This window comes from Metopolophium dirhodum, chromosome 4, assembly GCF_019925205.1.
Source record: "Metopolophium dirhodum isolate CAU chromosome 4, ASM1992520v1, whole genome shotgun sequence".
Classification (NCBI taxonomy): Eukaryota; Metazoa; Arthropoda; class Insecta; order Hemiptera; family Aphididae; genus Metopolophium; species Metopolophium dirhodum.
Window position 1 is genome coordinate 24,956,259 of NC_083563.1, and position 14,503 is coordinate 24,970,761.

The following is a 14,503-nucleotide window of genomic DNA, read 5'->3' on the forward strand; positions in this document are numbered from 1 at the left end:
TATCATAACAAACATAATTTATAAATTAAACATTTTAACATAATCTAATTTTTTTTTTGACAAATTACATTGTATATTAATTACTATAAATTCTGAATTTATACTTTTGTTAGGTAGGTATATGCATTTTTTTTCATTTATTTACATATTACATCCCCTATTTTACGCCAGGTGTGGTTTTGTAATCGTATATATAATATGTTGAGGGCAACTGGTAAGTCGTTGCTTGGGTAGCCGGACGGAGTCAGGTAGTCATTAATAGCCAGTACTATATATAAATAAGTACCTAATAACTAGGCGGTCTAGTATTCAGACACACGTGCAAATGCTATAATATTATTATGTCGTGATAACTCGTGTAGGAAAGCACTCCCCGCCAAGTATGTAAGCGGCCGTGGGGAGGGGGGGGGTTATTTATCGTAGACGTCAATAATTATTATTACACATTACCACAGTATGTGTCAATATTATTATTATTATCTTCGTCGTCTGCAAATCTTCGTTGGTATCCGTAAAAAATCGTCCAATACCGCGAGATCGCCGTCGACGGTCGGACGCCGGACCTGGACGCACACTGAACCGAGCACTAGCGCTGACGTACACGCGCATCGGTGTCGTTATCTTTCACAATAATATTATTATTATATTATACATATATATATTACATTTTAGTGTACACGTTTTTATTTATTATTACAATACGATAATCTCTCGGAACGAATAGTAACAATATAATATTGGAATAGTATAATATAGTGATAACAGTAATTATACTAGGTATATTATAATATACAGACAACACGAATGCGATAGGTACAAATCGTACTGTATAGTACAATTTATAGATCTCTACTACGACTACACCTGTTGAATTACCGCATCGCGAATCGATAACCGTCTGCGGGTTTTCTCGATCACAGTGCGCGTGTGTGTGTGTGTGTGTACGTGCGTGTGCGGACATAGAGTTTCGGACGGACGCGACTAGTACACCCGGTTTGTCGAGCGCGTCGACACTCGCCCGCGCGTCGAACACGGCGTAGTACGTTATTGTAATATTGTTTTTATTTTCGAATTAAAATTGACGACAAGTCGGTACATTATAACCATACAGTCACCACTCGCCGTCATATCGTACACGTCCAGTCCGCGGTGTGCGTGCGCGGTGCAAATAATTATTATCCTTTATATTACAATAATATAAGCCATATAGGTATTAATGATATAGTCGATGATAATTATAACGATAATCGGTTACCTATCGGAAATAATATAATATTATAATATCGTACGACGAGCGCGACTCGGACTCAGACGATATTATTATTGTCGTATACGATAATCACATATTATTTTAAGCTTTAAACCGTTCGCGCGCCCGTGCGTGTGTGTTTTTGTCTTTCTATTTTTCACAAATCGATTAGTCGTTTCCAGCGATCCATCCTCTGCAACCGGCACGCACCGACATCGACACCGCCAATAACATATTGTTATTATCGTGCCACATTAAAGAAACGACTTTTGGTGGTCAATCGTTGCCGCACGTCATAGATCATCGCACACCGACCGGAACAACCACCTGCCCCGAGCCCTGAGAACACGCGGGCGCCGTCACCATGAAGTTCACGCTCTCCGAATGGATAATATTGGCCGTGGTCGGGTCCGTGCACTTTTGTTGCGCCATTTGTATATCGTTGCAGGCGCCTTTCTACCCCGAAGAAGTGAGTACAGCCGCACTACAGCATCAAAAATCACACAGTTACCGCCCACTCACCTATAACCCGTTGTACTTACACATATGATTCCCTGCAATAAACGCTGCTAATCACACAAGCACTTATCGCACGGCAGTATTCCCTAACATATGCGATTCGGCTAAACGACGTTGATATACGCTTCAATAACATTATCGTGGCGGGATAGCTGATATTATCAGGAGTCGCTGGTCGGGAGATTCCTAACCTTTTTTACCTGAAAATAGATACACACTTTTGAAGCGAGTTTCGAATATAATAATACTGTTTCAGCGCGAGAATAAAATAGACTGTTTTGGCTAGTACACAATAAACTATACGTTATCAAACGAAACTATATTATTGTTCTGTGCTTTCACGTGTTCAACACCTAGCTTCAGTTGCTGTATTCTAATAGGATAATAGGTGTTTAATTGTGGTTATCGTGTCATAGGTAAGCACAGTGTTTTATATCGTTTTAGGTATTTCAATTAAATTTAATAATGGATATAAAATTGATTAGGTAATGACAATAAGTAAAAACAGTGAATCCATTTTTCATTTAAGTGTTTATTCAAATTTCAAATACTGATAGTTCTAAGTTTGTTCAAATTAGAAGGACAATTCTGTCGCTAAAACAGCTATTCTCACCCATATGGTACATAACCATCCATAAAAGTTCGTCCAAATGGTATACGAAAATTCACTTGAATGGTACCTATCGATATAAGGCTGATTCGCCCAAACGGACTACGCCCATATTAGGATATTAGAATAGATATTATTTAATCTTACGCTATAATATAATATTCTGTTATTTTTTCGCAATTATCTATCTGTTGTTGTAAATTATAGGTACACGAGGGTTATCCGATAACAACAATGGACGTGATTAACCTCAAAATAACGATAAAGAATGGTTTGAATCCACGCTTCTTCTTGATATGAAATTATAGACATAAATTTCGTTTTCGTATGATTTGGTATCCATTAGATCCGACGATTCGATCTAACGCCGACGATTTGTACCTCACAACTTTATACAAAATAATGACAATTAAAACAATTTACACCTTGCACGTTTTATTCTTACATAATATTATTGTATTGTAATTATATTTATTGTTTAAAATACTCAGGGGGTAATCTCTCATTTCTATAATATTATTATAGTTGCCAAGTCTTCTGCGTAACCTAAAAAGCTGTTGAAATTTTTTTTTTAGTACTAATAATAATATTATACGAACAATTATTGGAATCAATCAAAGGAACGTGAAAATAATTTCTGATAGTAATTAGAGAGATTATAGTCGTGCGGTAAACATTAATTAAATGTAGGTATTTAGTTAATTTCCTTGATACAATATTAAAAACACAACAAATTAATAAATTTAAAAAAAAAACAAGATACTTAGGTATGTGTTTTTTATAATATTTGAAAATTAAAGAAATATTAAATATTATAAAAGATTAATTAGTTATATTGCTTAAAAAGTTTTATTGGTAGTTTTACATTATCTATTATAAACAAGATAAAACATAAATTAGTATTCCTTCTTATGAGATTGTAATAACTAATAACATTGTCTAGATTTGTATAATTTGTTTTTTTTTACAACTGATTGAATGATTCATAATAAAATAGCTTATAGGTACCTATAATTAATGTGCTTAACAACAAATAATTGACGTAAAGAGATAATTTTTAAGTATAAACATGTGTTTTCTGCTATACTTAGAGTGTCTGATTTTTTTCTCATTATGTTATAATTTATAATATATAACTACATCGTACACTAATTTATACTGGTATAAGCTACTATAATTTATATTTGTAACTACACGTGGTCTTCAATATCTACATCACATGTTCCATTTTTTTTAATAATAATAATAATAATAATAATATTTTTAAATGTGATAGCACTGCGGATTACTGCAGACCTGAAGTAGAGTAGGTATTATAGACGAATTATTACGACATAATAGTTTTATAATAAACACCTGTGATTCTTGTTTGTAACTTTAAACGCCGGATAAAAACAAACAAAAACGTCAGTTGATTATACTTATAAAACGGTATGTCATAATATTGAACGCTGTTCCGCGTTCGATTAGGTACACAATATCTGAATTCACATTGTTCTCGACGGTCGTAAACGCATTTTCTATTAAAAAAAAAATACAAAATAATGTCGTCCTTGCGACGCCTGACGATACGCATACTCAACGTGTTGGGAGTTACGACGCCAGATGACAATTTCATTCCAGTTTAATTTTTATCGTTTTTAAATTGTATCGTTAGTAAAAAAAAAAGTTTCTGAGTCATTCCGGGAGCTGAATATTTTTTGAATTTATGTTAAATAATCATTTATAAAAAATAGTCTATTCATTTAACAAGCTATTTGAGTTCTTATAATGCAAAGACTTAAATAATTACCTTTTTAAGACGATCTCGATTCAAATTGTTTATTTATGATTACCATAAACCTATAAATTATTTTTAAATATTGATAATATATAGTAGGTTTAGCCGGTTTAGGTACTTGAGATACTTTTGAATGGTTTTATTATTTTTTTTAAGTTCAGATCAATTTGAAGACATTATGTCATTATGATGTAAAACTAAATTAAAGTATTACATACCTACTGCTTAATTTGAATAACTAACTTATAAATACATTCAAATAAGAGTACAAAATTAAACTACCAACTCTGTATTTAGTAATTCACTTTATCTTTAAATAATGAAGTACTCGTTTTTAATCGAAATGTTCGTAGATTAAATTAAATCATAACGTACACCTACCTAGTATGAACTAAATAAAATGGATTTTTATGGAAATATTAATGTGATAATTGCATTTAAGTTTTTAATAATTATAATTAATTTAATTTTCTAAGAATAAAATAAGAATGAGTACAAGCTTAATGTATACTTACCGTATTTTTTATAAAAAATGTGTAAATTATAACTCTATATTCTACCTGCATTTTATAATAATATTTGATAATATTAATTTTAAACTTGTTTCGTCAAGATCAACACGCATTTCGTTAGTAATATTTTCGAGGAGTATACAATTTATTTCAGTTATTTGATTAAACTTTTTCATATTCAAAATTTTTGAGCACACGAAATGTTTGAACAATGTAGAAATTCGCTAGACTAAACTGGTGTGAAAAATAAAGCACCGGGATGTTTGGACCATATCATTTACATGGTTCATTATCCCGGTGCGGGAGAATGTGGGATAATTTTAAACCGGTTTAGTCTAGCGAATTTCTATAATATGTTATGAATATAAGAGTGGATAATAATAATTATTAATTTCGTAAATTTTGAAATGTGGAAAAAAATATTATACTACAGGTAGGTACTTATTTAGTTGTTAATAAATCAATTTCAAGTCGTCTGTCTGTGGTTTGCTCATAGTTATGGTAAAATCGATAAGATAGAAATTCCATCGTTTGATAAGACTCTGATAACGTTTTCGTGTGCATTGGTACATTGTACATACTTATATTTTGTACAGAACAAATTAATCGTATTTTAACATGAAATCTGTTTTTATCAGTACCTACGATGGTAATTTAATTATTTTTGATTTAAACTTCCAAATATTGTAAATTAAACGTTAATTGGATAACAAAACATATTGATAAATTAATGTGTACACATCTATACACGTTCATAATATTGTAACACATTCATTGATGGCTGATGCACATTTTAATAATTAACAGTGTTATAATAACTTAATAATTATATTATAATGCTATAATAATAATATGTACCTTCGCATTACAGTTTTGCACATTAAATATATCAGTATTTGCTCTCACGTTGTTGAATCATCATGATAAAATTATCGTACAATAATAAGTTTGCATGTAGCTTGGCTTGGCTTGGCTGCAACGTGCAACGTGATTGAGAGTGAGTAACGTCCGCTGCCACTAGTTCCCGGATGGGTGACCACCTAGGTCCGTAGTGGCAAAAACCTTGCCACCGCGAACTAAGATACCTAATTCGGGCAAATACAGATATAGGCAGATACAAGTGTATCTTAGTTCGTGCTTGCCACACATGTACGACGTGTTGCTAATCTACCGTTTCAAGGTATGAAACTCTGTACATTTGCCGAATCGGGCGGTTGTGGCCACGGTCTCCGGGAGACGTGGCATACGTTATCAATTAAAAAAAAAGTAAACAGTGGAAACTGGAAACAACCCCAACCCCGCGCAGAATACCCTACCTTTTAGGCGGAAACGGTTTTTCAATAAGGGCATAACATCATGTTGGTGTACGGAAACAGTTTCATTGTTCGGACTTCAGATCATAGGTAAACACTTCACCCATCAGCTGATCGAGTTTCGCTTCCATATTGTTCTATGGTTTCAACCGTGATACCAACCTTACAAACCGTAAACCCTACAATAGCTATAATGACGATAATTGCCGGGCTCAAGTGCAATAAAAAAAATAATAATTATAATAACTAATCGCATCCCATATAGTATACCATATACCTTTTATATCATTGTTGTATGATTTCACTTAAAGTTTTTAAGATATAACATTTGGACACGTGTGTTTTCACAAAATTGCTTTAATCTCTCAAGATTGATAATCATAATGACAATATACCAAGGTATATATCAATACACCTTGCGATATACCTGCCATGATAGATATTATTATCTATGCCCGTGTTCGTAATATATAATATATAGGTAGGTGTAATAATGAAAGTCGTATTATTATATTAAATAGCATCACTATTTGCATGAAAATACGGATACGTCAAACAATCATACCCATCATAAATCATAATAATAATAATTCACTGCAATATTATCTTTCATATTATTTATATTTTACGAGTATCCAATGATTTTAAAATGTTTATTCACGTTTATCGCGATGTGTGTCGTACTCTCGCGCGCGCAAATTAATATCACATATTATCTATTTGGCTTTGGTTTTGGCGAGTGTTTGAACAATGTCCTCACTTATATAACATGATGTAACTATATGGTTAATGTAATTATTTATTTAATTGTTTTTGATATTATTGTTATAAAATAGACCACAGACGCTTTAAGCGTTGTCGAAGGTCGTGTCCATATCCGATGTCAATAACTAGTCGGGTATCTATATTGTTGAGTATAGTGGCCTAAGTAGGCACTATTACATGTACTGCTCTAATGCTCTATATTATAATATTATATAGTATATACTTATAACTTGTGCATCATCAATGAGGAACAAAGACTTAAATATTAATATTCAAACTACGCTATACTGCCATATATTATAATAAATAGGCAATATACTAGGTACGATAAAACGATAGTTCACTTTATTTTTATTCACATTTGAGCAATAACAGCTATTAAATGTATTATTATATTATTATATGTTGTGTGTTTTAGGCGGAGAAAAAAGGATGCACAGCTACAGAATACGGCTTCGTTTTCGGCAGTTTCGAACTGGTGGCATTCATTACGTCACCAGTTTTTGGAAGTCTGGTAAGTAAACGGTTTAATTAGTTGCACTGTTTCGAAAAACTGAATGGAATAATGCATTCAAAAATATAATCACGTTTCAAATCAATGTATTCCACTTTACGCTATATTATTGTACCTATTGCACTAATACGAATCATGAAGTTATTGTTTATTATATTATCACACAAAAATTATAGCTGTTAGAGGTTATTTATAAAATAAATATATATTTTGCAATCTTATAACATGGATGGACTCATAGTTACTAGAGGTCCAATTTATATAACTTTAAAATCTAGTGTGCCGGAGCATAGATTTTTAATGTAAAAATGAAAACAACGTAAAAGTGGATATTTTTCAACAGGTTGTTTTTTCCAAAAGCACACGTCAATCTCTTTTGTAGATAAAAATGGATTTGTTGGTACCTCACAATTAAAGTTTTGTGATTGTAATTAAAGTAAAAAATCTTGCTAAATTTCAACTGCCATAAGATTATTATACCAATTTATTGTCTACGAACCACGTAATTTATAAATACAAATATACGTTAAAATTGTATAAAGTACCTATAATTTGAAAATGTAGCAAGGGCCAGATAAAAATTAAATAAGGTACGGTAGTCGCCAATCACTGTCTTATAATCATGTTTGAAGCCGAAAAGCTACAAAATAAAAAAGATGAATTCACTCGGGTGGGGAGTGAACTTTTTGTTAAATAACGAAAAAAACCAATATTATATAATAATATTTTCAAATTGAGCTCAAAATAGGCTTTAAAAATAAACGACGTTCTATATTATACTGCCTGCCGATGGTACATTAAACTCAAGACACGTACGTTGTACACGATATACATCTTAAGCGTATACACAATAAGGAATCGGGCTTAGACGTTTACCTACGTATTTTCATGTATTTTACGACACTAAAACAACTAAAACACAATCAGATAAATAAAATCGTTTTAATTTGTTAAATTACTGGCCTGTTGTGGCAAATATTAGGCGGGATATACCTACACGGTGTTATGGCGAGTTATGTTATTTTAAAATAAAAACCATAATTTAGATTAAACAGTCGTTATACTCGCATTTGACAATAGATACTAATAACCACATTACAATGTTTGTAACTACTTTTGACGGCCCACCCGGGATCAAACTTAACCTACAAAACACCCCCTTTTGTACACACTCATACTAGCACCAAGTACATTTCAGACAGTCGTAATATTAGTTATGTTAGCACTTAAGATATTATTTCTATTCGTACAACATATTATATTATATTTATATTTTTTTTCTATAAATTTCCATATCATTAATGAGTAATGATTATTAAAGATAATATATAAAACGTGTCATTTTTATAAAAAAAATTTAATCACCACACCAACATTCAGTACAATTGAAACGAATTATATATTTTATATTTATCTATAATTTTATCCTTATTCAGCATTAGCATTTAGCAACGAACAGTTAAGATGAAGAGACGAAGATTAGAATGTTTATGAGAAATTTTAAAGTGGTCGTGTTGAACAAGGTGGTATCGAATGTTTAAGACAGCTTGATTGGTACTCGAGATACGTAAACGTTTTTTCTCTATAGAATCAAACTTGGTTGATAATAAACAAATATAGATCAAAGCGCTTAGAGATGATACTACGGCTTGCCATAAGTATACAGAATGATCCATTTAAATGTATTCACTCATTATTCTGAAATGTTTTTTTTTACATAATTTGATGTCATTTAAAAACAACATTTATGAAACAAATTATATTTTTTTCTATTTTTTATTTTTACTTTTTTGAATGACACCGTGGATTTTAAATTGTATGTTCCGAAGACTAATATTCTTCGGAGTATTTCAATATATTATTAAAATCAAATTTTGGACAGTTAGTTTATCAGTTATAAGCATTTTAAGTTTAGATGAGCTGAATAGAGTGGGTTACTTCGTAAAATTCCAAAATGTTGTCCATTACTCCGCTAGTATAAACTTTAAATACTTATAAGCAAGCCTGGGCACTAACGAGTTAAAAAGTTAAAGTTAAGTTAAAAAGTTAATTTTATCTTAACTTTTTAACTTAACTAGTTACTTTTGGATATTCATTAACTTAACTATTAACTTATTAAATTTACTTTTTAATTAACGTGAAATCAACGAGTTGATTTTCATTTTACAGAATAAGTTAAGTTAATTTTTAAAAATTTTATATTTTTCCAATCACTCTGTACTCTAAAGAAACACCCTGTATAGTGATACATCAGAAAATATTTTATAATAAAAGGTTTTATATTATTATTAAATAAATTAATTATATCAAGTAACAATACAAATATAGACATAATAATATAGTCCCATTATGACTATATGGCATTATGATTTATGGGTATATTATTGTTATCGATAACCAAAGTCGCCATTTCGGGAAAAAAATATAAATCCAACAAGCCTAAAAATAAACAAAAACCAATTATCGATATTATGATTTTGTGTGATGTACTGATGTGGTCCTGAAATTTTATCAGTGTTCAGTTGTGAACTTTTGGTTATACACGAACGACACAAACAGTATGCAGTATGCACGTTTATAATTTATTAAAATATAATATACTATATAAAATATAATAACTATATCTATATGACTAAAATGTGTATGCTGAAATAATAAAATATTATATAATTATCCAACTATTTCAACTTATTTATTATCTTTTTCTTTAAATTATATGTTATATTTTAGTATTTTACTAAGTATGTAATACCTAGTACCTATCTATTTAATAAAATATTTAGTGATTATTTATTAAACACAGTAATATTCCATTTCAAACCCACACACACAAATAGTATCTGTTTTCAAGGCTTGATTAAATAATATTAATTCATTATTTTTATAGGTATTTATTTACTACTTATTATATATAGGTAAGGTAACTACTGTTCTTTTTCTTAGAAATGAAAACTTCAATGAAGTTCAATAATATACTGTATAGAGTATAAACATTTTTTCTAGTCACAGTCCAAAAATTAGTTTTGGGTTTCAGGGTTTGTAAGAAATAAAATATGCGTAAAAAGTTAAAAAAGTTAAAAAAGTTAAAAAGTTAAAAAAAAATGTGTATTAACTTTTAACTTAACTGAGTTAACCTAAAATTAAATTAACTTTTGACTTTTAACTTATTGTTATTGGTGCATATTAACTTAACTTAACTGAGTTAAAAAAAATCATTAACTTGCCCAGCCTTGCTTATACCTAAGTTATAATTATAATGAATTTATTATCCAAAATTTGATTTTTATGGTTAGAAACACTCAAAATAATATTATGCTTTGGAATATGAAATTAAAATTGTATTTTGTCATTCAAAAAAGTAAATAAATTAAAAAAACTATTATGATAAAAATATATATAATTTTCAAAAAAGTTAAAACTTTTCGAAATAATGAGTATAGACACTTAAATAGATCACCTGGTATATAAAATGTAGTTAAAACTCAAAAATTTGTATTAATTATCTTTTATCATAAGTTATTTATTTTTAAGGAAAAGTCTGAACCCAGTGGTACATAAAAAAAATAAACCTTCGAGGTTCTAACTAACCATTGTTAACAAAAAAAAAAAATGCTGCAATACCCGTTTGATTTTATTTGTAAATGTCGCTATTGTTTTGCATTTTTGCTAAAGATAAGTAAAATCAAATCAAAGAATAAATAAAACATTTACACCTAAAAGAGCTATCTGTCTACTTTGGAACACAAATATTGAACGCTTGGTATTTAGGTAAAATAATATTTAACAATAAAACGATACAAAATTAAATTTGATTAAAGCCTTCTAAATTCCTTTTTCAATTTTTTCTCGAGCTATGTCATAGTAAATTCCGTATCTAAAAAACATCACCTGTAGTTATACGTCATTGTTTTCTGCGTTACATTTAACTTAATTACACATTTACATCTCGTCAATAAAAAAGCATATTAAATTATTAAGATAAAATTCTATTCCTATATTATAATCATTAATCCGTCGATTGTATAAAAATTATATGTTAAATAATGCAGTTCTATATATATACATGTATATCATTTTATTCGTTATCGACGCGAACGTGATGATAACCAAAAATGAAACTTCAACCAATTCAACCATCTTATCGGGCTTAGGTCCATACGGTGTGTCGTATAAATGTGGAAATACATATTTTCCCCAGTCGGTGACATTGTCGCGCCTTTGTCGTGATGGGTGGGTATGTCATGTGTATGTATTATGTAATATATAAATATATAATTATATATTTCGGCAAAAGTGTATGCTATTTATACAGTATGTACAGAAACTTGAGCCAGATCGATTAAACTAAAATTAGGGTACATTATCATTAAAATTATTAATAATCCAAATTTACCCCTGACAAGTGACAGTTTCACTAATTTTTATTCAAAACAAATTTATTTCGTACGTTCTCACTTTTATATTATATTGCTATTATTATTATATTGTAAATATTTTACTTAATGTCCAAACTTAAAATTTAAAAATCTGAGGAAATCGATTTGATGCTTTATCGGGTTTTGAAAGCTAATATAATATATATAATATATATGTATATGTATTAAACTTTAATTCCATGATAAATTACTGTAAACGGAAAAACGATATTGAGTGAAAGGGACCATATGGATCATCATTTTTTTCTAAAGATAGTCATCAAGATACTATCTTATACATTTATGTCATTATTTTTTTTTATTATTTCTAGGTTGACTTAATTTTCGCCAAAACACTTTTCAAATTATAATGTTTTTTTGGCAAAAACTTACTGTCTTACTGGTCAACACTAACGTACCATATACAACGGTGTGATTAGTTTCGTGCACGATTTAAGATTGCCCAACGAGCTATGATAGGATGGCATAGGATTTAAATCTTGATGCCGGTGTTAGCGCTTCTGGTGGACTATTTTTTTTACTTGTCATTTACTCATCTTATTGATGTACATTAATTATCAAATATTATAAGTAAATAACAAAATAAACAATAATTATTAATTAATATTTAATTAACTAACATTTTAACAAATTTTACTTTACCGCCGGTAGCGCTGAAGGTAAAAAAGTCACCACGTCATTTTTGGATTCAAGTTGTATGCCATGTGATAACGTTTTTCTAATGGGTCGATGGGCAACCATACTATCTAAAATAGTGGTATGAAAAGTTTCTATGAATAGTATATTTTTATTATAACAAGAAAACTAAAATCGATTCAGTAATAAATCATTACATTTTGTCGTTTTGATATCCAATCTCAAAAAAGTTTAACTTCAAACCAAAACACACGTTTATTTTCAATATTTTTTAATTGCTATATGTATACCATAATAGAGGAACCTTAAACATAGTTATACCACACTTGTTTTTAATAAGGAACAAACTTTTAATAAACATAAATTGGAAAAAAAATAAGTAGAACATTCTATCGCGGAGCGATAAATGTATATTTTGTTTTACAGTGGTCTGTGGTTTTTTTTTTGTGTCTATCTTCATTTTTTGGAGTAGTAAAAATATTTTTATTTCTAACTTTGAAAGTGACTACTGTTAGAAATTTGGGTCAAATTAAAAAATAAGTATATAATTACGTATAGTCTAAAAGAAATCAGGAAAAAACTCTTGATGCTGTACCAATTTTTCACTTAATCGATTTAATTATTTTATATTTAAAAACTTTATAATCGTAAAGATAGTTAACATTTTCACTGAAAATATTTTATATAGTTATTTTTTACACATTACACTTTCAAAATCTTTTTGAAATATTTATAGACATTTGAAACTTCTACTTTCTTTTTTGGTTTTTTTCGGATTTATGTTAAATACAAGGTTTCTCATAATTTATTTATGCAGCAGTTAAAAAATATCGAAAATACACAGGCAAACATTTTTTAAGCGTTTAAAGTTCAAACACAATATAAAAATTTTATTTATTATGTTGTATTTCAAAAATATTGATTATAGGGACTTGAACATTTTCTCCAATACATGTTATATTATTATTTTAAATAAATCATCAAATTTTTTAATTATTTAGACTAATTTTATGATATTTATTCCATTGGGTACGTATAACGTACCATACGTCGGTATTGCCTATACTTACAAGTTGATTATAATTTAATAATAAGTATGAAATATAATTATATATTATAATTTATAATAATTTTTATTACATCATAATATATACAATGTTTTTGTCAACAATTAGTTCAACACATCATATTTTCTATTAACCAATAGAAAAATAAATAAATCGTTAAAATATATCCTTATAGAAGTATATAGAGGCTGACGATGATGATTTATCATTGAATTCAAATTTAAGATAACCAATACAGCGACTTATTCAGTGATAATGTGCACTGTAGACATTCTATACAGCAGAGTGACTACTGCGGTCTTAAAAAGTATTTATTACGACTCTGCATAATATTATATTATGCGCAATACCTTCAACTGTCGAAATATGCGTACGATTACATTGTGAGGTGCATAACTTTGCTTCGGAGTGCGAAACAAGTGATTAAAATAACTGTGTACCAGGTACCTAACCTATATAATATACGACGCCATTCCTTGCGAATAACACTCGCGTGAAAAGATACATAATAAGCTCCACGATACGTGTACGCGTATCATAACCTTTTAGTTTATTAATTTCACTTCAAACGCGGAGAAGCAGTGGAGACGGAATGTTATACATGAGAATTATCACGTGAATAAATATTGCTGAAAGAAGCTACACATAAACACGTGACATTATAATATTATTACATAGGTGTATTGTGGGTAGATATATACATCAGACATAATACGTAGGGACCTATATAATAAAATATGCTGTGAAAACTAAGCAAACGTATATTTCTGGTTAGTGGTTACTGTGTACATTGCGTTATACATTTACTTTAGTATTTTACTGTGGCGTATAGGACGTACCTACAATATGTACAATATGTGACGACAGGAATTGGAGTAGGCACTCGACACTAAGCCGTTAAGTACGGTTTTTTTTATACAGATTTAAAAAATGCAGGGGTTGCACTCACCATTTTTTTTTACACTGTAATCTGATAAAATGTACAAAACTTGTTTCTCGTAAATTTATAATATATTTACTATACATATACATATAATATTTTAATAAATTTTATAAGAAATTACGTTGGCTTACTTTGAAATATTATTTGGTACTTTGTACT

At 29.4% G+C, this 14,503-nt stretch overlaps 1 protein-coding gene across 1 annotated transcript in view; it reads left to right on the top strand.

Moving 5' to 3' along the window:
• The first annotated feature begins 838 nt into the window (after nt 1-838).
• LOC132942852 (MFS-type transporter SLC18B1-like) overlaps nt 839-14,503 on the top strand; it is a 30,044-nt gene continuing 16,379 nt past the window's right edge. Inside the window, exons 1-2 of the mRNA XM_061011514.1 lie at nt 839-1,718; nt 7,167-7,262. Coding sequence (XP_060867497.1) covers nt 1,614-1,718; nt 7,167-7,262 — 201 coding nt within the window. The 5' untranslated portion in view covers nt 839-1,613. The remainder of the gene's footprint in view (nt 1,719-7,166; nt 7,263-14,503) is intronic.